Source organism: Pisolithus orientalis (assembly GCF_024613125.1).
Source record: "Pisolithus orientalis strain OTSU chromosome Unknown F5J12scaffold_18, whole genome shotgun sequence".
NCBI lineage: Eukaryota > Fungi > Basidiomycota > Agaricomycetes > Boletales > Pisolithaceae > Pisolithus > Pisolithus orientalis.
The window spans coordinates 667,833-694,764 of NW_026260799.1; the positions used below are offsets into that span (position 1 = coordinate 667,833).

At 46.6% G+C, this 26,932-nt stretch overlaps 4 protein-coding genes across 4 annotated transcripts; 3 read left to right on the top strand and 1 right to left on the bottom strand.

The window, feature by feature from the left end:
- Nucleotides 1-249: 249 nt before the first annotated feature.
- Nucleotides 250-2,896, top strand: F5J12DRAFT_722531 (cytochrome P450; the record flags this gene model as incomplete). Its single annotated transcript, XM_051741381.1, has 16 exons — nucleotides 250-568; nucleotides 624-694; nucleotides 750-779; nucleotides 831-867; nucleotides 921-993; nucleotides 1,114-1,249; nucleotides 1,301-1,678; nucleotides 1,735-1,803; nucleotides 1,856-2,012; nucleotides 2,065-2,089; nucleotides 2,143-2,157; nucleotides 2,222-2,293; nucleotides 2,343-2,398; nucleotides 2,452-2,564; nucleotides 2,616-2,786; nucleotides 2,846-2,896. The coding sequence occupies 16 exons, from the start codon at nucleotides 250-252 to the stop codon at nucleotides 2,894-2,896; spliced, it is 1,773 nt and encodes a 590-aa protein (XP_051599080.1).
- A 4,986-nt stretch (nucleotides 2,897-7,882) lies between these two features.
- F5J12DRAFT_743923 (cytochrome P450) lies at nucleotides 7,883-10,787 on the top strand. Its single transcript, XM_051742056.1, has 16 exons — nucleotides 7,883-8,305; nucleotides 8,376-8,446; nucleotides 8,501-8,530; nucleotides 8,581-8,617; nucleotides 8,672-8,731; nucleotides 8,796-8,808; nucleotides 8,872-9,007; nucleotides 9,061-9,454; nucleotides 9,508-9,774; nucleotides 9,823-9,847; nucleotides 9,901-9,915; nucleotides 9,979-10,050; nucleotides 10,100-10,155; nucleotides 10,209-10,321; nucleotides 10,372-10,542; nucleotides 10,615-10,787. The coding sequence occupies exons 1-16, from the start codon at nucleotides 7,987-7,989 to the stop codon at nucleotides 10,663-10,665; spliced, it is 1,830 nt and encodes a 609-aa protein (XP_051599081.1). The 5' UTR covers nucleotides 7,883-7,986; the 3' UTR covers nucleotides 10,666-10,787.
- Nucleotides 10,788-12,414: 1,627 nt separating this feature from the next.
- On the top strand, nucleotides 12,415-15,383 carry F5J12DRAFT_158028 (cytochrome P450). Its single transcript, XM_051738184.1, has 17 exons — nucleotides 12,415-12,839; nucleotides 12,894-12,964; nucleotides 13,013-13,042; nucleotides 13,093-13,129; nucleotides 13,182-13,241; nucleotides 13,306-13,318; nucleotides 13,383-13,518; nucleotides 13,576-13,972; nucleotides 14,026-14,081; nucleotides 14,134-14,290; nucleotides 14,341-14,365; nucleotides 14,419-14,433; nucleotides 14,487-14,558; nucleotides 14,608-14,663; nucleotides 14,717-14,829; nucleotides 14,882-15,052; nucleotides 15,122-15,383. The coding sequence occupies exons 1-17, from the start codon at nucleotides 12,521-12,523 to the stop codon at nucleotides 15,155-15,157; spliced, it is 1,764 nt and encodes a 587-aa protein (XP_051599082.1). The 5' UTR covers nucleotides 12,415-12,520; the 3' UTR covers nucleotides 15,158-15,383.
- A 220-nt stretch (nucleotides 15,384-15,603) lies between these two features.
- F5J12DRAFT_838633 (uncharacterized protein) lies at nucleotides 15,604-16,497 on the bottom strand. Its single transcript, XM_051746042.1, has 2 exons — nucleotides 16,394-16,497; nucleotides 15,604-16,326 (listed from the first exon to the last, which is right to left on the bottom strand). Exon 2 carries the CDS (start codon nucleotides 16,269-16,271, stop codon nucleotides 15,609-15,611), a length of 663 nt encoding a protein of 220 aa, XP_051599083.1. The 5' UTR covers nucleotides 16,272-16,326; nucleotides 16,394-16,497; the 3' UTR covers nucleotides 15,604-15,608.
- Between the last annotated feature and the right edge of the window lie 10,435 nt (nucleotides 16,498-26,932).

Below are 26,932 nucleotides of genomic sequence, written 5' to 3' on the forward strand. Positions count from 1 at the left end.
GTACTAAAGCGGAAACAGGGAAAACCGTTATCGATCATCTACTGCGATCAGAAAGGTGAATTTGCGCGCCGATGGAGACCCAAGTCAATTGATTCGCACTGTTTATGGGCGGTCCGAATTGGAATTACATAACTGCATGTTGCCAGTCCGGGGTACCAGGATGACCATGCATTTAGGTCTGGTTCCAAGACGACTATAAAAATGGCATCTGCGTTTGTCTGCTTCTGCTCCTCGTAAAGGTGACCAACCATGGTAGGGATTCCACCGGGCTTCATCTACATTGCACATCGACTCCCTCGCCTAGTCAGTCCTCTGGCTCTTGTTTATGCTGGCTCCAGGATCTGGGCAATCGTCTTCGAGAATGCAGCCCCCCTCTGGCTGAGGCGCTCTGCGTATATATTCTCCATCCCCATCGCAATGGCATGTGGGATCATCTACACCTACCTTCGTGACAGGAGGGAGGCAGCACTTCGAGGCGCTGTCCTTGCCTCACAAGTGAAGAGTACGTGGCCTGGTGGTCTCGACATCCTTCTCTCAGTTGCTCGGGGTTTTGGTGACGGGCATATCGGTATGCGTACTACGGTGTTTCCCGTTATGGTGCTTTTTTGACTGATTCATTTTAGGATCACCGTTTGACCAATACAGTCAGGAATATGGCCCAACTGTCAATGTTAGGTTCATGTTCGAGGACCAGGTTAGACCTTGTCGCAGTTTAGTAATATCTGTTTGACTCCTGAGATAATGGACAGATTTTCACGACGGAACCCGAACATATCAAAGTATGACTCTTTGTCGTCATTTCACCCATCATACTGACTAGTTGCCATTAGGCAGTTCTTTCTACGCAGTTCAATTCCTTTGAAAAAGGTGGGTTTCCTGCGACGTTGGATAAAGTGCCATGTTTTTTATAACAGTCTCAGGCCCGGTGTTCTGGGACCAAGTAAGTGCTCTACTTGGAACTGGAGTATTCAACTCGGACGGTACACTTTTCCCGTATTCTGCCACCCTGCACCGGCTAACGCTTTTGCTCTTTTGGATGCAGGTGAAATATGGAAGTAAGCATGCTGGTTCCTTGGCACAGATTATCTCATGCTCACACATATCATGATCTAGGTTCCATCGCTCGATGACGCGACCGTTCTTTAGCAAGGATCGGATTAGTCACTTCGATATATTCGAAAAGCACGCAGATGACGCTCTGAACCAAGCGAAATCCAGATTCCAAGAGGGTTACCTGGTGGATTTCCAGGTACTTCACACCGCAACTTGGGGGCTCCTATACTGATGTTATTATTACAAGGACATGGTGGGCCGATTCACCCTTGACTCGGCAACTGAGTTTTTGTTCGGGAAGAATGCTGGCTCACTTTCTGCTGGACTAGTCTATCCCAAAAATTCGTTACCAGGGCAAAACAATGAATATGAAAACCATCCGTCCAACGTTTTTGCCCGTGCGTTCTCGCAAGCACAATCGCAAGCCGCGTTCAGGGGTCGTTTCGGATCGTTTTGGCGCTTGGCCGAGTTCTGGAGTGATCGCATTCAGAAGGAAATGGATGTCTGCCATAAATTGATCAATCCTGTCCTCAAGGACGCTTTGGAAATGAAAGGCAAGCGATCTACAGGACAGGGGGGCACGGAGGAGAAAGGGGCCCTTGAGGATACATTGCTTGAACATCTCGTTAGCTGCACTGAAGGCAAGTGGTTTATTTATACTTCCCTTGAATCTGCACTCAGCAATCTCTCACAGACCACACTGTCATTAGGGATGAGATCGTGAACATCTTAATAGCGGGGCGTGATACCGTACGTTGCCTGGCTTGTCTTCACTTTTGATGCTCAATCCAAACTATGTCAGACGGCGGCTACCTTGACATTCCTGGTTTACATGCTTTCCCAACACCCGGATGTTCTGAAGCGACTTCGTGCAGAAGTTCTTAGTAAGGTTGGGAGTTCGAGAAGGCCGACCTACGATGACGTGCGGGACATGAAGTACATGCGAGCTGTCATCAATGGTACGTTATCTCCTCGCCTTGTGTGGAACAGTCGTCATATGTCAATGTGCAGAAACTCTTCGATTGTATCCCCCCGTGTAAGTTATCCGCTGGCCTTATGATTTCTATCGTTTGATCACATCTTGTTCAGCCCTTTCAACGTTAGGTTAGATTTAACTTCCAACACAAAGGTTTCGATGGCACGCACCTGATATCTTTCTATTTTGTAGGACGAGCACAGAAGCGGCGGTATGGGCCGGCGTGAATGGAGGTCCGCTCATTTATATCCCACCAAAGACGCGGTGGGTGGTGCACGCAACCGCGCATGTATAATGTACTGACATACAACAGGATCCCGTATTCTGTATTCCTTATGCATCGTCGGAAAGATCTCTGGGGTCCCGATGGTGGGCTAGCCGCCTTTGCCACTGGGCAGTAACTGAGATTGATTGACTGGCAGCTGAGATGTTCGATCCGGACCGATTTCTCGATGAACGATTGAAGTATCTAACATCGAATCCGTTCATCTTCCTCCCATTCAATGCAGGACCCAGAATTTGTCTAGGTCAACAAGTGGGTCTCCTGTTTAGTGATAACATTGGTGATGCCGATTGGAGTCTGCAGTTTGCATACAACGAGATGTCGTTTTTCCTCGTTCGTCTATTGCAAACTTTCTCTTCCATAACGTTGGCAGAAGACGCCCAGACTCGACCACCTGCAGAATGGGGCAAAGGAATAGGACGCAACTCACAGGAAAAAGTGATAATCAAATCTCACCTGACCTTGTATGTGAACGTGAGTACTGGTAATCTCGGCTTCACATATCAAAGGAAATTCAAAATTGCGGGTTCTAGGGGGGTCTGTGGGTACGGATGGGGGAAGCTGGCGATGATGATAATATGTGATGCCAGATTAAGAATATGCAGAGTACCAATATCGACATGATAGTCAACGTTTTTGTAGTACAAGCCAGTGGTCGTCTTACAGCGACCTTCGTATCGATAGACCAGAATTGACCAAAACTCAAAAGAGTGCCTTTATTTAGTTTTGGAATGTAGCCAAACAAATGCTGGATCATGTGCCCGATGATTACTACAATGAGTAGGAGAAGCAGATGCTGTACCTGGAGTGCTGTGGTGCTGCGGGTCAGTTTCAAGTGCCCAACTCCTTGCTGTTGCCAAAATCCACCATTAGTGGTGCTCAATATGGCTTTGGAAGTGCTCTGGAATCGCACTCTGACAGGCCACTGCTGCTATAAAATTTGACTCTGATGTGCCATGCCCTGTGGCACTGCTTGACTAGCAATACATGGTAGTTACTTATCCTGGAAGATACATGTCAAATAACATATCAAACTTGTATTAATGCATTGTACATGATTGATAAACATCTACCCATCATCCAAGAGCTACCAGATGCCCCAGAAATCTGTCCACCAAGATCTGCTCAAACAGCTGGATGAGACTAGCCTTCATGTTGTGATAGCAAGGCTTGAAAATGCATGATGTGGAGTTGATGGTAGCAGCTCAGAATCTATGTCAATGTTGCTGAGTTCAGGCTCCAGCTCCCCCACAACTCTCTTCTTCATCACTCTGCCATCACCAGTCACTCCGATCCTGTCAGATTTTGAATCCAGTGCCTCCGATGACACAGACTCCACAGCTGAGTGTGATGGGCATTATGCTCAGCTGCTAAACACGATCACAGCTCTCAGAGATGAAGTAGAGCATGCACGTATCCTTGAGAGACCTGAGATGCCAATGATGCAGGCATCTCAGCTGTGCCTCCTCAAACATTTTGTGGATCATCAGCCCCACCTGTTTCAAAAGTGCCTTTGTGTAGACCCACCAATTTTTGATCACATTCTGGATCAGATTAGTGGACATGTGATATTCCAAAGCAATTCTGAAAACCATCAGCTGGCAGTTGCAGTCCAGTTGGCAATCTTCCTTTTCCATGCAGGGCATTATGGAAATGCGGTGTCACCTGAGGATGTAGCGCAGTGGGCTGGTGTTAGCATTGGCTCAGTTGTCAATTGTATGAACTGTGTGATGGTAGCTATACTGGATGAGCATGATAGATTCATCAATATTCCATCTGAAGACTCACAGGAGATGGAAAGAGCGTGGGTTTTCACTGAGTCATGCACCTGTTCAGCCTGGAGGAATGGCATGTTCGCTACTGATGGTTCAAGTATTCCCCTCTTTGAGAAACCACATATCTTCGGGGAAATGTTCTATGATAGAAAATCTAGGTACTCGTTGAACTGCCAGGTGTGTACTCAAATGCTGAGTGTGAACAGCAGAAGAAACTTACCAAGATAGCTTATTGTTTTGCCACACAATCTTCTTGTTGTGGACTACAGACTTGGACATCTGGGAAGCATCCATGATGTGTGGGCCTTCCAGGGGACTCACATCACTTCAAACCCTATGCAGTTGATTCCACATGATCATTGGACGTGGGCAGACAGTGCATACCCATCAGAGATGTGGTGTGTTGTCCCCTTCAAAAAACCTAAAGGTGGGAGATTATCTCAAGATCAGAATGTGTATAACAAGTACCTTTCAAAGGTATGCACCTAGTTTTGCCACAGTACATGGGCTGACAGCTTTGGAAGATCCACATATGAGTTGAACACACATTTGCTGCCTTGAAAGGGCACTTTCAAAGCCTCTGTGAAGTGTGCCTGAAAATCCAGACAGAGAAAGATATGAAAGTCACAATTTACTGGGTGCTTTGTTGCATCATCCTACACAACATGATCATCTGGTTTGAGGAGGAAATGGATGATATGATTGAGCATTCAACTGACTGGGTGGTCAACAAAGGAAGTGGCCTTGATGATGGGGATGGAATTGCTGCAGTGGAGGCTGTGGAGACTACTGGTCAGTGATTTCAAGCAAAGCTATTGGATCAGTTGTTTCAACATCTTGGATGGGAACGAATCCATTAATGGTGGTTGTGGGAGACAGTAGTATTAGCAAGATGAAAAAAATACATTCACCATATGTACATCTTGTGAGAGAATAGCAGAAACATGAATATGATGTGAGTACATAGTGGGAATGCACTGGAGATGGATACAGTGGGGAAGGGTGGGTAAAAACTTGGCCATGACAAGATAAACCTATGCAGTGGGAGGGGTTGCGTCCAAATTGGCCTTCATGAGTTTTGCAAGCTCAATTTTGAGGCGAAGCATCTCTGCCTCACTGTTGAAGGTGATTTCCTGGGCCTTCATCAGCTGGATGTTGAGTTTCTTCACCTCAAACTCCAATTCCATCTTAGTCACCATTTTCGGCTGCTCTTTCATCAATTCCTCCTTCCTACAAAGATATTCCATCTTGATCATATAGCATTTAGTCTTCCCAGAAGAAGAAGAAGAAGCCACTAGCAACTCAGCTTTGTGACTCAAGTCAATGACCTGGTCTTGAAGCTGAGACTTGCCATGTTTAGTTAGTGTTGAACTTGGCTTCGTCAAACTTGTCTTTGATGATGAGTCCCAGAAGGAGGAGGGTGAAGATATGGCAAAGACCAAGAGAAGGCAATTCAGCTATCTGATGAGGGCATATGACCCCTTCACAGGAGGGAGAACCTAGAGGGGAAATGAGTGTCACTTGGCATTGAAGGCCATTGTAACTAGCAATAACTTATCAGTAAAATTTCATTAACTGTTGCTCTGAATGAACATGAACATACCTCATCACCCTACACAGATGCAGAGTCCATGTTGACATTGGGGTACTCATCACCACCAGTCTGCTCATCCCCAAACCCCAGCATTGCCTCATCAAACCCAGCTCCACCATCTTCTTTGCCCTCATTAGTGACTTCACCACCAGCTTGAGATGGCACATCCTCCTTGGCTTCCTCAAGTTCCCCCACTGTCCCCCCCACACCCATGCAATCACCTGCAATCTCAGCCCCAGAACCCAAAATGTTCTTCATACCAAGTGTCTTGTTTTGGATAACCACTAAGAAGCCCTCTGCATGGTTTTTGTTTGGCTCAGAGTTGAAGGGCTTGGGATTGAACAATGGGTTCCCCTGCCAAATGGAATGTAAGTCATCATACCAAGGAAAACTGTTGAGAATGACATCTGTATGTACACATAAGCCCCTGCATTCTTGTACATTGGTCATGTAATATACCATGAAGGTTGGCAAATTTTGGATGGCCAGGTATGATGCCTTCCCCTGACTGTTTGAATTGTGCACAGCACTTTCAATAGCTTGCTTTCAGCCTAGATGATCATTAGTGAATCCTGGGTTTATCAGATGATCAGAGACTCACATATTGAGATGGTTGCCCACACTGACTTGAAACTTGGCAGCACTCACTGTGTACATGTCCTTGTAGACACTGTCATCCTTGAAAATGGCTTGGGCGATCATCACTTGGACCTCCTTCTTGTTGTGGCCCACTGGTCTCTCAGTCGAAGTAGATGATAATGATGGGGGTAAGTCACCTGAGTTTTTGTCACTGAAAAGAATCCTGCAGTTAGCAGGATGGCTAAGAAGCCACTGGACAAGTATTTCAGTATGAGGAGTATCCCAATTGATGTTTTTCAGCTGGGTACTTTCCATTGAGGAGTCAGCCACTGGCTGCTTGTTGGATGCTGGGCCCTTCCCTTTACTCCCTCTCCCAGGTACTTGTGAGGATGATCCACCACCAGTAGTCACAGCTACAGAAGGCCTTCCTCAACAAGCTTGTCCACTCAATGAAGCCATGGGTTTTGATAAGAGTGACTGCAGGTGAGCAGACCATTGAGGGTGTTGTCAATAGGGAGGCATAATTTTCAAACTCCATCATGGCATTGCTCTCAAATTTGCCACTTCCAGAGCACTTCCAAAGCCACCTTGAGCACCACTATTGATTGGCACCTGGTCCTTCACTGCATCAGAGATATGGAATCAGTTTCTAGACACATTGGGTACCACCAACTAATGAGGGGGGTTGAAGTGCATGCACACACCACTACCATCTGTTAATATATTGGTAGACAGCAGCAGAGTGCCCCAGCAATATGAACAAGAGATAGTGTGTGCCATTATTTGGCTACATTCCAAAACTAAATAAAAGCACTCTTTTGAGTTTTGGTCAATTCTGATCTATTGATACAAAGGCCACTGTAACAAATTAAACTATGAGTTTAACCATGGATTTTCTGAGATTTTGAGCTGCTTTTAATGATGAACAGAATGTGAATGCTATACTTGAATAGTTTATCATTTGATGAATGACCAGATTCAAGCATAAGTGCACCCTACCATCAAGTAGGGTTCACATATGTATAAGGGTGCATTTATGCTTGAATCTGGTCATTCATCAAATGATAAACTACATTTCAAGCATAGCATTCACATTCTGTTCATCATTAAAAGTGGCCCATAATCTCAGAAAATCTGTTGTGAGAGTCAGATCTGGGAGAGGCTGTAGAATCTCCCAAGTGCTGCAGTGACCCTGGATGGATGCTACTGTTAACCACAGCAGGGACCTGCATTAGTCAATAATTGATCCAGCCACTTTTTTCGATGATGAACTGGCCTAAGCCTGAGATTGTGGGTGAAAATTCACCGCCATACTCGCACTTACTGACTTAGACTCACTTACTCATGTCCAGTTTCCACGTGTGTGTGTGTGTGTGTGTGTGTCAGTAAACCATTAGGATCATCTATGATCTGACGAGCACTCCAGATATCAGATAAGATAATATGCTGCAATGTCGATATTCCTTGCGTACCGATGAGATCCAAGTCAGTTAAGACGCCAGAGGCCACTAGTAGATCAGCTAAAGTGGACTGACTGTTGTGTCACAGGGGAAACGCAGGGTTGCAATGAGGAGTTGGCGTGTCAAGCATCGTGTGAGAGACGATCCGAATTAGAATTGCATAACATCATGTTGCCTGAACTTTGACAAATCTGACAGGCCAGTTGGTAACCCGATATATGGAAAAATTGGGGGTTGCCACCTTCTGCTCCTCATGACGATCAACCATGGTGAAGGTCCCTCCGGGTTTTATCTACATTGCACGTCGACTTCATCGTCTGGTCCGCCCTCTAGTTCTCGTCTATGCTAGCTCTAAGATTTGGGCAATCGTCTTCGACAAACCACTCCCTCGCTGGCTGAGGGTCTCCGCGTATCTATTTTCCATCCCCATAGCAATGGCATGCAGCGTCCTCTACGCCGACCTACGTGATAGGAGGGAAGCAGCACTTCGAGGTTCTGTCCTTGTCCCGCGAGTGCAGAGTAGGTGGCCTGGTGGCTTCCACATCCTTCTCTCACTCGCTCGGGCCTTTCGGAAGGGGCACATTGGTATGTGCAGCACGGTTTCTCCCGATTCCCTTTATGGTTCTTCTTGGCTGACGAAGTACGAGCGTGCCAGGAGAGCCGTTTGACCGGTACTGTCAAGAGTATGGCCCCGCTGTCAATGTTAGGTTCATGTTCGAGAACCGGGTTAGATTTCCTCGTAGTTAAGCAACGCCTATGATCTGTTGAGATCGTGGACAGATTTTTACGACGGAGCCCGAACATATCAAAGTAAGACACGCTCTCATCCTATCACTATCATACCGATCAGCTACCGTCAGGCAATTCTCTCCACGCAGTTCAATTCTTTTGAAAAGGGTTGGTTTCCTCCTATGTAAACTAGAATGTCTTTTTTTTTTACAAACGTTTCAGGTCCGGTGCTTCGGGACCAACTAAACGCTCTACTTGGAACTGGAGTGTTCAACTCGGATGGTAAACTTCTCCTGCATTCTCCCACCCCACACCGGCTGACGTGTTTACTCGGTTTCGGGTGCAGGCGCAACATGGAAGTGAGCGTGCTAGCTCCATTGGCGTAGATTGCCACGTACTCATGCGCTTGATGAACTATGTAGATTCCATCGCTCGATGACTCGACCGTTCTTTAGCAAAGAGCGGATTAGTCACTTTGATACATTCGAAAAACACGCCGAAAACGCTCTCAATCAAGCGAAAGCCAGATTCAAGGAGGGCTACCCTGTGGACTTCCAGGTACATGACACCACAACCCAGGGGTTGTTTTACTGATCAGTCGTCGATGCAAGGATATGGTTGGCCGGTTTACCCTGGACTCGGCAACCGAGTTTTTGTTCGGGAAAAGTGTTCGCTCGCTTTCCGCAGGATTGATCTATCCAAAAGAATCGTTACCAGAGCGGAATAAGCCCTATGTAAACCACCCGTCGAACGTTTTCGTCCGTGCGTTCTTGGAAGCGCAATCTCAGGTTGCGTTCAGGGGTCGTTTGGGATCTTTTTGGCATTTGGCAGAGTTTTGGAGCGATCGCGTCCAGAAGGAAATGAAGGACTGCCACAAGTTTATCGATCCTATCCTCAAAGACGCTTTGGAAATAAAGGGCAAGCAATCTGCCGGACAGATGTGCGCCGAGACGAAAGGAGGTCTTGAGGATACACTGCTCGGACATCTCGTTAACTGTACTGAAGGCAAGCCGTTCCCATAATCCTCTCTTGGGTCTGCACTCAGCGATCTGTTACAGATCTCACCGTCATTAGGGATGAGATTGTGAACATCCTGATAGCAGCACGTGATACCGTAAGTTGTCTGGCTGATATTTGCATTTGTTCGTTTCAACCCAAGCTATGCCAGACGGCGTCTGCTCTGACATTCCTGGTTTACATGCTCTCCCAGCACCCAGACGTTCTGGAACGGCTTCGTGCGGAGGTTCTCAGCAACGTTGGGAGTTCTAGAAGACCGACATATGATGACGTGCGGGACATGAAGTATATGCGAGCTGTCATCAATGGTACGTTACCTCGTTTTGTGTGGGACAGTCGTTATAAATCATGCACAGAAACTCTTCGTTTATATGCTCCCGTGTAAGTCGCTCGTTGGTCGTCTGTCCTCTACTATTTGATGACGTCCTATGCAGTCCCTTCAATGCTAGGTTAGTTTCAGACGCTGTTACAAGGGTCGCGATAGCCGTGCCTGACACACTTTCACTTCGCAGGACAAGCGCAGAAGCAGCGGTATGGCCCGGCGTGAATGGGGGTCCTCCTATTTATATTCCACCAAACGCGCGGTCCGTAGTGCATGCAACCCGACACATATGATCTACTGACGTACGGCAGGACCCCGTATTCTGTGTTCCTTATGCATCGTCGAGAAGATCTTTGGGGTCCCGATGGTCGGCTCCCTCCCTTGAGCATTGGACGGTAACTAAGACTGATTGACTTGCAGCCGAAATTTTCGATCCGGATCGCTTCCTTGATGAACGATTGAAGTATCTAACATCGAATCCGTTCATTTTTCTCCCCTTCAATGCAGGACCCAGAATTTGTCTAGGTCAACAAGTAGGTCTCCTTTTAGTGGTGATGCTAGTGGTGTTGATTGGAGTCTGCAGTTTGCGTACAACGAGATGTCGTTTTTCCTCGTTCGTCTATTGCAAACTTTCTCTTCCATAACGTTGGCAGAAGACGTCCAGACTCGACCCCATGCAGAATGGGGCAAAGGAATAGGACGCAATTCACAGGAAAAAGTGATAATCAGATCTCACCTTACCTTGTATGTGGAAGTGAGTACTCGCTATCATGACTTCATACATGAAGAAAAGTTGATTGTTGCGGCGTTTTACTCACTATCCTAGGACGGTTTATGGGTAAGGATGGGGGAAGTTGGTGATGCTGACAACATATGATACCGGTCATCAGCTGAGAATATGCATGGTGGTGGTAGTCAATTTCAACAGTAATTGTTGTAAATAGCCTTCCCCACTGGTCCGCACAAACAAATAAACGTACAAGTACGATCACCATTACAGTAATAAAGCTCAATTCTGCATCACCAGCATGGCAGAAAGCCTCTCTGGAGCTCAGAAGCAGAGCTACCCTCCTCTTTACTGTCCTCGACCACTCTCCTCCCTCTCGAGCAACGTGAGAACGTCACCATTGAGTCCTATCACATGCCCGACGTCACTCTTGCGGCTGCCTGAGTTTGATCTTGGCACGGCTGCAAGTCTCCTGCCTTTGCCTTCTTACTCATACGTCATGAGCTGTAACCAAGAGGAGCTATGGGATATAATCCAATCTTTATACGCACAGCATAAATCCCTTCACGACTTGTGTACTGTGCAAAAAGCACAGCTCGATGCCACCAATGCGTACCTGGCGGTCACTCAGCGTCGCATCGCCAAGCTCAAGCTGCTCACCAAACAGCTTACAAGCAAGCAGGCAAAGCGCCGCAAGCCGAAGAAAGTCCAAACCCGCCGTTTCACGCTCGCCGAGCCGCATGCGCGTTCAGATGCCGAGGCTGCAGCAGTAGTGCCGGATGCAAAGGAAACGATAGAAGGCAATACCCAAACCCATTGGTTCAATTCTCCATAGACCACTTGCTGCCAATGCAGGGCACTGCAGCCGATCTCATCAAAGCTATCAAGGACTTCCTGAGAGAATCATCTAACGAGCCACACTTCTCCGCGCCAGTGTGTGGAAACTCGTGACGGCCCACAATATGACTGTCGGCTCCATCATGTATCCGAGCCCCCTTCATGCAGTGACGACGAATGCTGTTAAACCTTTAGACTGAGTCCCAATATTAAAGCCACATTTCCACCATGTCGCATCCGTCCCAAGGCTTACGACAGATTTGTGTGCGGTAATTTCTGATCACCATACTAACCAATGTATGGTCAGTCCCAGACCAGAGCATTCTTCGGGAGAGACGCTATACTGAGCTCACTTGTTCCACTTCAGTGTCCACCGGGAGTCTCCTTCCCTTTCCTCTGAAGCAACTGTCATTTTGTACACCGCATCCCGGAGCAAGTCGTGCAGGTAATTCAGACTCTCCTCAGCCGTAGTCCAGCTTCGCTGCTTCTCAGCTTCAAGCACGGGGGAACTCATACGGTGCGAAGGGGTTGCAATGAAGATGAGAAGGTGTGGGTGCGGTGCATGTAGGGATGAACGAACGAACGATTAACGTCGACGTTGGAGGAGTGATGGTGGTGGACCGGCACCTCGAATGGACATACTTTCTCTCCCGGTATTGCATCTAACACTTGTGCTGGTGACGCCGTGCACCCACTCAGTTGGACCTAGTGCTCTAAGAATGTTCTCACCTTGCAAATATTCAATTAGACCACGACTTCCAGAATTCAATGTATCTGCGACATAGTGAATGAGTTGGGAGATATCGTTACTCTACTGGCTCGGTTGCATTTGTGAAGGCAATGAGTATGCTGGACCGCTGGTGCTCAAGTGACGATTGCCCTGGTTTCTCCTGTTGCCTCCAATGGTCGGGTGAATGTCGAAGGTAATTGTCTGCGCGCGGGGGTCCGGCAGCCAGCCTACTACCATTCTCTTTAAAAGACCTATTTTCGTTGGTGTGCGGAGGGTGTGCGGAGGGAATCGAGCACAATTTGCTTTACCTGCGTATAATCAGCTTGTAGTTTGTAATGTCGGCTATTGGTTTGGTACCATGCTAGACCTGCACAACAGGCGCCTCAGTCTTCAGAGCGCCTGTCTGCTTCTGGTGTCGTGTCAACACCAACCACAGCTATGGTGGGGGCCCCTCCAGGTTTCATCTACATCGCAGGTCGACTTCCTCACCTTGTCCGACCTCTAGCACTCGCCTATGTTGGTTCTAGGATCTGGGCGGTGGTCTTCGCGAAGCCAGCTCCACGATGGCTGAGAGTCTCTGCATATCTGTTTTCCATCCCCTTAGCATTGACAAGCAAAGTCCTCTACACCTACCTGCGTAACATGAGAGAAGCAGCACATCGACGCGCGGTACTTGCCCCGCGAGTGAAGAGTATATGGCCTGGTGGCTTCGACATCATTCTCTCAGTCGCTCGGAGCTTTCGGAACGGGCACATCGGTATGAGCATCACGGTGCGGTGCCCTTTTTGGCTGACGAAGCACGACCATTTAGGATCACCGTTTGACCTGTATTGTCAAGAGTACGGCCCCGTCGTCAATGTCAGGATTATGTTTGAGGATCGGGTTAGACCTCTTCGCAGTTTAGCAATACCCATCTGAGATGACGGTCAGATTTTTACGACGGAGCCCGAGCATATCAAAGTATGACGTCTTAACGTCCCATCACCGTGGTACTGATCAACTACCGTCAGGCAATTCTTTCTACGCAGTTCAATTCCTTTGAGAAAGGTGAGTTGTCTTCTAAGTCGACCCAAGGTCTTTATATATACAACGTTCTCAGGTCCGGTACTCCGGGACCAACTGAACGCTCTACTTGGAACTGGAGTATTCAACTCGGACGGTACACTTCTCTCGCATTCTCCCAACCCGCAACCGCTAACGAGCTTCCTCGCCTTTGGATGCAGGTGAAACATGGAAGTGAGCGTACCAACCCCATCGGCATACAGAGACCTATCACGCGCTCATACACGTTATGAACTAGGTTCCATCGCTCCATGACACGACCGTTCTTTAGCAAAGATCGAATTAGTCACTTTGATATATTTGAGAAACACGCCGAAGATGCTCTTAACCAAGCAAAAGCCAGACTCCAGGAAGGCTACCCCGTGGACTTCCAGGTACATGACTGCGCAATTCAGGGGTTGCTTTACTGATTAGTCATTGTGTAATGCAAGGATATGATCTACCGGTTCACCCTTGACTCAGCAACTGAGTTTTTGTTCGGGAAAAGTGTTAACTCGCTGTCCGTTGGATTGGTATATCCCCAGAATTCGTTACCAGGGCAAAACAAGGAATATACATCCCACCCTTCTAATGTTTTCGCCCGTGCATTATCTGATGCGCAATCTCTTGCCGCTCTCAGGGGTCGTTTGGGAACGTTTTGGCGCTTAGCTGATTTCTGGAGTGATCGCGTCGAGAAGGAAATGAAAGTTTGCTACAATCTCATCGATCCCATCCTTAAGGAAGCCTTGGAATTGAAGAGATCGATGAAGGAGGGTAAGCAATCTGCAGGACAGGGGCAAGGGCTTCTTGAGGATACATTACTTGGAGATCTCATTAGCTGCACTGACGGCAAGGCGTTTCTTTATGCTTTCCTCGAGTCCGCACTCAGCAATCCGTTACAGATCCTACTGTCATCCGGGATGAGATCGTCAACATCTTAATAGCAGCGCGTGATACCGTAAGCTGCCTGGCTGACTTCGATCTTGTTTATTCAATCAAAGCTATGCCAGACGGCGTCTACCTTGACATTCCTGGTTTACATGCTCTCCCAACACCCAGACGTTCTGGAGCGATTATATGCGGAAGTTCTCAGCACGGTTGGTTGTTCCAGAAGACCGACCTACGATGACGTGCGAGAAATGAAGTATATGAGAGCTGTCATCAATGGTACGTTGTGTCGTATTTGTGAGGGACGGCCATCATATGTCAACGTACAGAAACTCTTCGTTTGTATGCTCCCGTGTATGTTGCCCGTTGGTCGTGTTACCTCTGTTATCTTATACTGTTTTTATCAGCCCTTTCAATGTTAGGTTAGTTTCCACTGTCTCAGTGGTGCTCGCCTGTCATGCTTTCTACCTTATAGGACGAGCATTGAAGCTGCAGTATGGCCTGGCGTGAATGGGGGTCCGCCCATCTATATCCCGCCAAAAACCCGGTTAGTGGCGCACATGACTGAGCACGTATAATCTACTGACACGCAGTAGGACCCCGTACTCTGTATTCCTTATGCATCGTCGGAAAGATCTTTGGGGTCCCGATGGTTGGCTAATCCTCTTCACCGCCGAACAGTCACTGAGATTCATTAAATTGTAGCTGAGATTTTCGATCCAGGCCGCTTCCTCGATGATCGATTGAAGTATTTAACTTCGAATCCGTTCATCTTCCTCCCTTTCAACGCAGGCCCTAGAATTTGTCTGGGACAACAGGTGAGTGACGTAGTTATGAGGTAACGTCAATGATGTTGATTGGAGTTTGCAGTTCGCGTACAACGAAATATCGTTTTTCCTCGTCTGTCTGCTGCAAACTTTCTCTTCTATAACATTGGCAGAAGATGTCCAGACTCGACCCCCTGCAGGACTCGCCGAAGGAATGGGACGCAACTCACAAGAAAATGTGATCATCAAGCACCATCTTACCCTGTATGTCGATGTGAGTACTGGCTGTCTCAGTTCCATATAACAAAGAAAGTTGATTGTCGTGGCGTTTTCTTTAATCTAGAAGGGCCTATGGGTACGAATGGGGAAAGCTAGGTGATACTGACAATATGTGATGCTGGACACTCTACTGTTACATAAAGTTGCTCGCAAAGCAATCTCAGAATTTCGCTTGCCGCATTTGTCCGTCACCGTCGTCCTAGGTACTGTTCTACCCTCATCCATCATCGACGGTGCGTTTATATACTGCATATGCATTGTCGGGTTCGGATTCCCAATCCACTCTCTGCTCTCGGCACAATGAAGGCAGTTTGTGTCGCTATGGGTTAATTTGGAACGATTGCCCTTAATGCCAGGATAGTCCATTGTGCACCGGTACTATATGAGTCAAAAATTGCATCATAGGCGGGCGAAAAGAGAATGTGTGATGTGTACGTGAAGACACGCGTGACTAAATACGGTGTCGGAACAAAATGGACGGTCGAAAGTCGCACCGAGGAGTACTTGCGAAATGATCTGGAGTAATCAGGGGTGCGGAAATTTCACGGCGGTTAGACTGCCCAATAAACGCTGATCTTTGCTTTCTCCGCGTACATTTGCCATCCGGGGAATCTCGCACTTGCCCACAGTACAATGCAATCTCCCACTTTCAGGTTACGCACGAAGCTCCCATCACCTGATAACCGACCTCGTCCGAGATCCTCGAGTGCGTGTTGGTCCTCTGCAGAAACAGCCTTGTCGGTGTGACTCCATTTCACTGTATGGTGACTTGTCTTGTACACCGCATACAAGTTCCGCTGGAGTAATTTATCGTTTGGGATGGAAGGACGAGTTTGTTCATTCTGGTAGAACTGCACAGGTGGCTCTACGTCCCGGGCCGCTTCCAACCTCTTTGCGTCTGTGAACACGAGTAAGGATGGCCAGGAGGTATCCGCGTTACCAGTGATCACCGGCTGTGGGGCCTCGGCGGAGGCGTCCCACCAGCTGAATGTTTCCCTGTATGTTCCGTGAAGACGAGAAGGATTGGAGGACCAGCCCTGGTCGTGACTCCACAGTTCAAACACGATCCGGCGGCATGGATGTAACCTGTGGTATAAGGAGAGGCTACTCCTTTCTAGGCCTGCGCCGAGGCGAATTTCCTTGGGTTCTTGAGGAGAAAAGACGAAATCACCTTCAGTTCCGGGTATTGCAAGGGGGAGTGTGCGCATATACATGTGGTCTGGTGAATACCAGCTGTCTGCACAAGCAGGATATTTTACTGTGACCGTGCTGTGGGCCCAGTAGCAAGCTTCGTCTAAGATTATGTCGACGAGCTCATAGGGAAGGGGTGGCTTGCATAGTAGAAAATAACACCGAACCACGAGGATGTCTCGAACTGTTGGCTCATGTCTCCCTGTCGGGCTAGGATGGAGCAAACTCGTAGGGTTCGGCGATTGGGGTCTGGCATGGGCGGTTACGACGATTAACTTCGGGAAAATAATGACTTACGCCGGACAGGCTGAACTATTTGTTGAGTTGTACTTAACAACCCGTCTGTCGACATTGGTGTTCCTCACCATTGGGGGTGGTAAGAATAAGAATAGGGTCGTGGGATGAGGGTAACTGCGGTGGATATATCGCAAGGAATCTGCGGAGAAACATCGTCACGATCACAATCATTTGGAAGCCTATTCCTGGACGGACGGATCCAACGGCGCATGGGAGCTGCCTAGATGGGTCTTTAGTCGCCAAGCAGGATCCCACCATGCAGCACGTGGTCTGAGAACGAGAATGGTAATGTAGAGCGCACCACATCAGCGGTATGTGGAACACGAATAAGAACCATATCAGTAAATCAGAAAGCGAAAGATAAGGTGGAAGTAGGAGAGGAATGACGTCACTCTGGTACGCAGTCAAAACGTCCCATCTCAGTCTACGAGGACGTGAGGAACCCACAAGTCTCTGTTCAATGGCGTCGTGAGCACCAGAAATTTCCCATAGACCTGAAATCGTGGAACGATTATTTAGGGGGTGCCACCTGTGGATCACGGAGTCATCCGCACCGTGACGGCTGCTGACAACTGCTGAACCTGGCTGCGTCTGACGGCGACTCAGAGCGTGTAGGGGAGGCTTACATTGAGAAGTTATAGTGGACCTGTCAAAAGTGTAACGAACTAGGACGACCCAGTGAAGTTTCTGTTTAATGGCATCCTAACCCCAGAAATTCCTCGTAGACCTGACGCATGAATCATCATGGAAGTAGCTTGCGATTAGGGAGTGTTACCCACTGGAGTTACATGGATTACGCAGTCGTCCGCACTCGACAGTCGCTGACGACTGTTGTGTCTGGCTGCGTGGGCCGTCTGACAGCGATACAATGTATGTAGGCGCGACCAGATCGAGAAGTTCAAACCATGGGACCTGTTCGAAAGTGGGACGAACTAGGATACATCAGTGGCTTAATTTCCACTACCTAGGAACATGTGCTGGACGGGTCTATGTAAACCCGTACCCTGCACGGGTGCGATTTCCCAACCAGCAGTGTCACCCGTGAGGAAACTCTAGGACTGGAAACGATTGCTTTGCACCAGGAGTTTCCCCTCGTAACCTTTCAAGGATCCGGGGCTGGTCGGCTGTGCAAGCTCACTTCCTGGCAACCGTCTCTTAGTCTGGAAAGAGTGTGGTACCGGGCCGAATGGCTAGTACGGCCCGGAGAGGGCTTACCCCGTTATAGGTACGCGCTGGACATTTGCTGGACATCCCGCACAACATGGAGTTGTAACCCTACCTGACAGTACTGCATGCCACATAAGGCTCGCGCCGTCCTGGCACGTCCTCCCGTAACGTCAACCGAACGAAACCCCAAAATGATGCACCAAGTGACGAGACCAAAAAAAAACCCGATACAAACAAGAATGTCTCCGTTCTGCAGCATCTTCCCCCACTACTCAAGGATACGGACTCGAAGAGCACCGGTATTGGTACTTTGATGGGAGTAAGCCCTCAGGTTTCACTGCATTGTTTTCGGGGCGTGGCTAAATCGAGTTACTGCTACCGAACCCATTTTTACATTCCAGGAGACAATTTTATAATCCTCATGAAATCCCTCTGTACCCTATAATATCCCCCATTTCTGGCTACATTCTCTTCCGAACGGAGAGGCGACCTTGGCAGTTCTTTATTTGTTATCCGACTATTCCGCCGAAACAAGTCATCCCGGGCTGTTTGTATATCATTGACTTCACACAGTAGCAACCATGTTTCGCGCTGCCACGCTTTCATACGACCCATGCTAATTGTCAATTGTCGTGACGGAGTCGACAGAAAGTCATGTAAGTATAAAGTGCGCTGAGTAGACACGCTGATCTGACAGGAGCCCTTTGGTTAGTGGAAAGGATGATGGAATTCGTAAGACCTTGAAGCTACCACTGATTCAACCGATATGGTCCTCGGACACACATTGGCCCTCTGCTGATGTCATTGGTTCGATACCGCGTTGACCCGCCACCTCATCACGTTTTCCACAATTGGATTTGATATCTCCCGCGAACATCCAGTCCAGACACCCTATGGAAAGAGATTGTTTGTCAGGACAGCTTCACTTACTTTGATTTCGGATTTGATAACGAAGATGCGAATGCAATTCCACAAACGTTGAACACAATTTCACCTCCGAACCGCTCTCTATATGATCTACTATTCTCTTCTCTAGCACAATCCCCAATGTGGGTTAGGTGGCGTTGAACCGCTTCCATTGCTTGTGCATATACCTGAAGGCTTTCAACTGTGGAACATGTGGTGGAGGGCAAGACCCGTCGACTACTTCAGAGACAAACTCATCTCCAGACGCTTGGTCAAAACGTACAATACGGCCATGTTTTTCTGTTGGATGATGATGATGTAATTTGTGAGCCGTCTCGTGGAATGTGATGCATTTCACTCAGTTTGTCGTCTGGTATTGTGTCTTCACGCACCCCATCGACGTCCGCACAGTTCTCCACTGACAAACAAGATTTCGTATTCTGTATTCCTAATGTATCATCGGAAGGATCTTTGGGGTCCAGAAGGTCGGTTTAACTTGTTTGGGTTCTTGATGACAAAAGATGAAACCACCTTCAGTGCCGGGTATCGTAAGGGGGTGTGTAGGCATACATATACATGTAATCCGCTAAGTACCAACTGTCTGCACCAGCAGGGTATTTTACTGTGACCGTGCTCTGGGCCCGGTGGCAAGCTTCGTCTAAGATTGTGTCGACGAGGTCATCGGGAGAGCGTAGTAGACAATAAGATCGAATGGTGAGGATTTCTTGAACTGTTGGCTCGTATCTCCCCATCAAAACAAAGTTAGGGCGGACCGGTACGGTTCGGCGGTTGGAGTCCGGCACGGGGGGCGATTAACTTGGGGACAGATACTAGACTTACGTCAGATGTGCTGAACGATTTCCAGAGTCGCACTTGGCAATCCGTCTGTCGACGTTGGTTTTCCTAACCACCGGGGGAGACAAGAACGAAAATAGGAACGAAGCGCTGGGGGGAAGGGTAACTTGGACGAGAGCGACGACGGTGTTATAGTGTCAACTTCACGGTCGTGGTCGGAGGGTAACCGGTGGATGTATCCTAGGGAATCTGTGGAGAAATGCCATCACAATTGTCAGAATGCTTGTTCCTGGATGGATGTACTCAATGGTCCTGAGTTGGAGAGGACCACTCCCCTCATGATTCAAAACTCGCAATGGATTCTCTGTGACTATACAGTGGTCATGCTTGGGACCGTCTATTTCGGGGGCCCAATCTAGATGGGGGAAGATGAGGGAAGGTCATATGGAGAGCATCTTCGACGGTGATGAGAGGAAGAGTGGTGATTGGCCGCTGTGGAATTGCAACTGCATCTTCGTGGTTGTCAAAACTTACGCCAAAGGACCACCTGTGCCGTCCTGACCCGGCATTGGCAAAAAGGTCGGAGAAGTCTGGTTCGAAGACTCCATTCAGGAGACTATGTAGTCAGAAACGGAGGACGGCACCTTGGTATTCCCAAGGCGAATAATGAGTCCATAGGGAATATATGAATGTCGCCTAGACTGTAAGAAAAGCCTCGGGGGTGAATTGATTTCAGCTCGCGTGCCCTTCATAATGAACATGGTCAAACCTTCAGGCTTAATCTGATTGGAGCAACATGTGTACCAAGTCACATTTATCCAAGATAAAGGGTGGGGCATTAACAAAGGCACAACGAATTGCACCTTGCCAACTAGCAAGAATCAAATAGACAGCATACTCCTCAGAAATGGAAATATTGAAAGTGATTACAATGGAGAACAGAGACCAACCCCATGTAGTCCATTTAGTCACAACATATAGGTAGCCTGCATGCCAAAATGCCAACACTTATATAGACCCTGTGATGGGCCTGTCTAAATAGATTAGCCATGACACATGGACAGGCCTGAGGGCCTACATCAGTAAATCACTTTTGCTGTCCAGAGCTGTCCAGAGCTGTCCAGCATTGGATGGATTCCCTAGGACTACCAGTGCACAAAGTGGTCTACTGATGCATAGTGAGAGCAACATATGTACAGGCCCATAAGTGCAATTCCACAACATATGGGAGGGCCTGTGGAGGGTAAGGATGCTGCAACATATAGACAGGCCCAACCAAGTAAGTATGCTGAGCTACTATAAGACATGGACAGGCCCATCCATGGTAGGGTGCACCCCAGTCACAATATCAGGACAGGCCCACCTATTGTATCATGAAGAAGGTTGCAACATATGGATGGGCCTGCCCATCATATGCTTTATAGGGTCACAACATAAAGAGGGGCCCCTCTATGATAGATTACAGAGTTGGCAACATATGGAAGGGCCTGTCTTTGGGATAATATACCCCTGTCACAACATATAGACAGGCCCGTCCATAGCAAGATGTATGCCTGTCACAACATAAGGACGGGCCTGTCAGTAATATCATTGACAGCATCACAACACATAGATGGGCCCATCTAGTAAGATATGCCCCTGTTCCAACATAAGGACAGGCCCATCAGTAATATTAATTACACAGTCACAACACATGGATGGGCCCATCAATAGCAACATGTATGCCTGTCACAACATAAAGACAGGCCCATCAGTAATATCATTTACAGTGTCACAACACATAGATGGGCTTGTCCAGTAAGATGCACCCCTGTCACAACACATAGATGGGCCTGTCCAGTAAGATGCACCCCTGTTTTGAAGGATGCTGTAGGTATCCTCAGTAGTGCAACAAGCTACTGATGTATTAGACCAACCTGTAGGTATCTACAGGATATCAGTAAGTATAATACTGGTAGTGAAAGTGAGCTTACCCTCAGTAGTGCAACAAGCTACTGAGGGAACAGTGAATAAACTACTGTAAAATGTGCGCTCTAAGGTGATTATGTAAGCACCCAAACATCGCACCAAAGTGAGCAGAACACAGGGGAGAATATATCTCCAACACCCTGTCACAACATAAAGACAGGCCCATCAGTAATATCATTTATAGCATCACAACATATGGATGGGCCCTTCCATAATATCATTTATACCATCACAACACATGGGTAGGCCCATCCATAGTAAGATGTACCTGTTGCAACATAAAGACGGGCCCTTCAATATATATCATTTACAGGGTCACAACACATGGATGGGCCCATCTAGTAAGATGCACCCATGTCACAACATAAAGATGGGCCAGTCAGTATTATCAATTACATTGTCACAACAGATGGATGGGCCCATCTAGTAAGATATGCCCCTGTTGCAACATAAGATGGGCTTGTTATTGTGCAGAGGATGGGAGAAATGAAGAGCAATAAGCAAGAACACTTGCCTTTGGTTAGAATGGTAGTAGATTTGTGAGTAAAGCTTTAGGGGCTCAATGAGTTGTTGTAAGACAGAAGAACAAATGTAGAATTTGATAGGGACTAAGGGAGAAATGTCCCAGGTTTATATACATGAGTAGGTATGCACGGACCAGTAGTGTAAAAGGAAACTACTACTATGTATAGTAAGGAATAGTGGAGAATGTCATGGAATATGATGTATGATATGATGTCATATGTGATGTCATTGTGGAGCTGATTGCTAAGGCAAGTCATGTGATGAACAACATGTTGATACATGTGTAAGTCTAGATGTGTCTAGATGTCAGAACATATAGAATATTTCCAACACTCCCCCTCACTCTAAAATGGGAGTGTAACAAGTCCCATTGACAAGTGATTCATTTCAAATTTTTGCCACATCAATGATTTAGTCAGACCATCTGCTTTTAGTTTATTGGTTTGAATGTATTCAATACCAAATAAACCATCTTGTACACATTCGCAAACAAAGTGCCATTGGACGTCAATATGTTTAGAACGACCATCTGATACAGGATTCTCAGCAATGAAGTGAGCTCCCATATTATCGCAGTATAAAATGGTCTTTTCTGTTTTTAACTTGAGTTCATCAAACAGCATAGAAAGCCATTTGATTTGATGTGCAGCATCACAGAGAGCCATATACTTGGCTTCTGTAGAGGAGAGTGCAATTGTCTTCTGTTTCCGAGACCACCAAGAGATTAGGGCATTGCCAAGAAACATGGCAAAGCCGGTAGTTGAATGATGTGTGTCTTTATTTGAAGCCCAATTGGAATCTGCAAAACCATAGATCCAAGATTTGAGACCAGAATAGTATAAGGCCATTTTTGGAGTAGATGCAATATAGCGAACTATATGCAGGGCCTTGTTGTGATGATCCTCAGTAGGATTCACCATATATTGAGACATGTGAATGACAGCAAATGCAATATCTGGTTGAGTACCGAGAGCCATATAGAGTAATGACCCTATGATTGATTGGTACTGGGATCTGAGTGATGAAGTGGCTTGATAATCTGATGGTGCTTTTTCCAGTTGATATCCTGAAGGTAATGGAGTGTGAACATTTTGAGCAGTCTCCATGTTGAACCTTTTGATGACCTTTTTAACATATGGAATTTGATCAAGGTAAAGTTCCTTTTTTGATCGATTGCAGTGAATTTGAATGCCAAGGTATTCCTTGACTTCACCTAGGTCACAGGATTCCCATTTCTTCATAAATTCTTGTTTCTTGGCTTTAAGAAGATGTATGTCTGATCCAATGAATAGACCATCATCGACATAGACAAGGAAGATGATGATGCCAGCTTTTGATGATGGATGTAAATCCCAGCATCCACTTTTGAACATATATAGCCCATTTTGAGTAAAGATTGGTGGAGGGGTTTATTCCATGCAAGTACTGCTTGCTTTAAGCCATATAAGGCTCTAAGCAGCCAATAGACCTTGTGTTCTTGACCTGAAACTTTGAAACCTTCTGGTTGCTCCATATAGATTTCTTCATCTAGATTGCCATATAAAAAGGCAGTTTTAACATCCAGGGCTTCCATTTCCCAATTCTTTTGGGCAGCAAATGCAAGTAGAATTTGAACTGTTTTGAATTGAGCCACTGGAGAGAAGGTATCTTCAAAGTCAGTGCCAAATTCTTGTGTGAAGCCTTTTGCCACAAGATGAGCTTTGTAATGACCATTGCTTTTGATTGCAAATACCCATTGACACTTAACAGGTATCTGATTCTTTGGAGGATCCACTAAAGTCCAAACTTGTCTTTCCTCGATAGACTTTAATTCATCTTTCATAGCAACGAACCATTTCTTTTGAAGATTGGGAGATAATTTTAGCACATCTTTGAAATGTTCTAGTGATTCTTTAACCCATGCAGTAAGTGCAAACTCAAAAGGATGCATTTCTGCTTCTTGATCGGGCATTCCTTTTGGAGAATCAGGAGTATCTGGAATAGGAGTGAGTGGTGAACCAGGAGATGGGGGTGTAGTTCCTTGTGGATGTTCAGTCCACTGATGAGGAACTTCAGGAGGTACAAGTCTAGGTGGTAGACGAGGTGATGGAGGTCTATTTTCTTCTCCATATCTCCTGTAATCTTCCCAAGATTGTTGTGCATGCCTTTTGGCATTATGAATCCACTCTTGTGCTTGATCCTTATTTTGTTGAATATCTTGTTCTATCTGGACTGGAGGATGATCTCCATAGATGTTTCCAGGATGAGATACAGGCATAAAACAACACTTGGGACAAGGTTCTCTGTCATCAGCAGGTGGTTGAGCTCTACAAACATTTCATGAGTCACCAGATATAGGTCAAGGTTCATGTAGGTGCCTAAGATGATGAGGGTCGACTGGTGGTACAGCAGCAGGTGCTCTTCTTTGTTGTTGAGCTCTAGGCTGGTCTGCAGCTCTCTGCTGTGGGTATGGATCTTGTGGTTGTGGTGGATTAGGTGGATATAGTGGTTGCCAGTGATGAGTCAGTGGTTGGATCTGATCAGGATCCAGAAGTGAATGTAGGCTTTCAGAATTGGATGAGGTGTCCTGGTCATCTTCAGAACTGGGGTCAAAGGTATCAGTCTTGTTTTTGTTATCTGAACAAAAAGGAAAAGAGTCTTCTATGAATTTTGCAGTACAAGATAAAATGATCTTTTGACCATGTAAAAAGTGGTATCCTTTTGTGTTAGGCTCATAGCCTAGGAAAACCATTTTGACTGCATGTGGATCCAATTTATCTTTTCATTGTTCCTTTGGAACCCATACAAAGGCTTTGCAGCCAAAGGTGCAGAAATAAGCAATGTCAGGTACTTTTCCTAAGAAAAGTTCGACAGGAGTTTTAAACAGAATCCTCTTGAGAGGAGTTCTATTGTACACATGAAGTGCACAATCAAATGTGAAGTTCCAGAATCACTTTGGAATGCAAGCTTGGTGTTGAATAGTACCAGCTTTTTCAGATATGGTGCGATTGAATTGCTCTGCATGACCATTTTGCTGTGGTTGATCAGCAATTGATAGATAATGAGTAATACCATGCGAAGAAAGGAGTGCCTTGAAGGTAGAACCCATAAACTCTCCCCCTCGATCTGAATGGAGCACAAGTAAATGATGCCCAGTAGTATTTTGCATGGACACCATCCAATTGGCAAATGCAGTATAAGTGTCGGATTTACATTGAAGGTAGAGACAGAAACCATAGGATGAGTAATCATCCAAGAGGGTTAAGATGTATTTTGACCGAAAATAGGATTCGACAGGTAATTCAAGAAGGTCAGCATGGACCAACTCAAGAGGTGTAGTAGTGCATTTCCAGGAAGGTTTGAAAGATTTGGAAGATAATTTGCCCTGTGTGCAACCTTTACAAGGAGTAGTCTCCCCCTGTATTTGTATGTTAGGCCCCAATCTGCAAATGTATCTGAGAACAGCTTGTGCTGGGTGGCACATGTGATTATGGCATAAAGACTCTTCTGTTATCCTAACCAGAGGGCAAAGGACCCCATAGGCAGTGGTAGGTGGAAGTGGTACACCCACAAACCAATGAAGAGGTGAAGTCAGTGAAGCTACTTTTGCTTCAAGGACAGTCCAGCCATCTGGTGTTCAGATTATCTTGCTAGTAAGTGTTGCTGTGCTCCTATACCTGTTTTTCAGGAGCACATTTCTTGAACATAGTCTCTTTGAGAACAAAGGACTGTAAACAACATTATGAAGTGGTAGGTTACTGCCATTTTCAAGGTGAATAACCACTGTTCCTTCACCGAGTAATTGAACTCTACTTAACCCAGTGGTAGATGCAAGGGAAGGAGTTTTAAATTCTCAAAAAGTGAGGAAATCAGTTTTAAATGGAGTCACATGATGTGAGGCTCCACTATCCAACATCCATATTGACTCACCCTTTGGTAGGTTCTTAAATGAGACATGTACACCCAAGGGGTAACAGTCATAAGAATCGAAGGCATGTCCATCAAATGCACTTGGGAGATATCCTGATGCAGATTTGTTTGGATCATACTCGATGTCTGGATTATGCTTTATACAAAAAGGTTTACATGATTTAGGTTCTGGCACAGATTGAGATCCTCCGTTGTCACAATCATGTCCTCAAAATCGAGAGGTAGACTGATCATGATTCCATATTGTTGGCGAAGCCGAACCACCATTGTCCTCAACATTCCTATTCTCCACCATGTTCTCACCAGCCAAAACAGGAGTTCCCACTTGTACTGAGGATGGGATGGAGTCACTTGGACATAACCTGTCCAACTCAACAATGGAAAGCAGAATCGTCCTCTGATAAGAGTTCGAGTTTGTCCATTCCCATGGTTCCCATAGGGATGAGTCCACTCACTGGCAAGTGAGGACTGCTCGGTGACAAATAGAACATGTACATGGTGAATTAGATTTAGGAAGTTGAACACGAATCTTGACTGACTCAACTTGGTCTGGTTGGTAATTGGAAATTTCATCAATGTACCAGGGTGCAAGTTGGCTGGTGGATGGAGAGACAGGATTGTGGGGAGTATGTCCCACAACTTCCATAGCCATTGCAATGTCTCTTCATTCTAATTCTGGATCATAGGTCTCAGTGTCAGTGATGACATGAGATCCTAAATAGGTATAGAGGTTGTTGGAATAAACTCTTTCAACCAGAGTAGGGTCATTAGGAGTATATTTGGGAGAAGGTTCACAGTTAGGAATTTCCATCGCAGTGATGTCAAATTCCTCAGCAGCATTTTCATAATTTTTGTAGTAGGGTTCATTGACACCAAACTCTCCAGCATAAGAGCGAGTGTTTGGGTCATACATCCCCTCAGGGATTTCTTCAATGAAAGTGGAGTTTATAGCTTCTGCACCCTCTACTTCAACATTACTGGCTCAGGCTTTGCCCTTGCCATGTTGATGATTTTGGCCTTGACCATGAGAGCCAGAACTTTGTTGCTGCTGCTGTTGATTTTGTGGGTAAGGAGTATAACCTCCACATCCATGACCATGACCTCCATGACCTCTGCC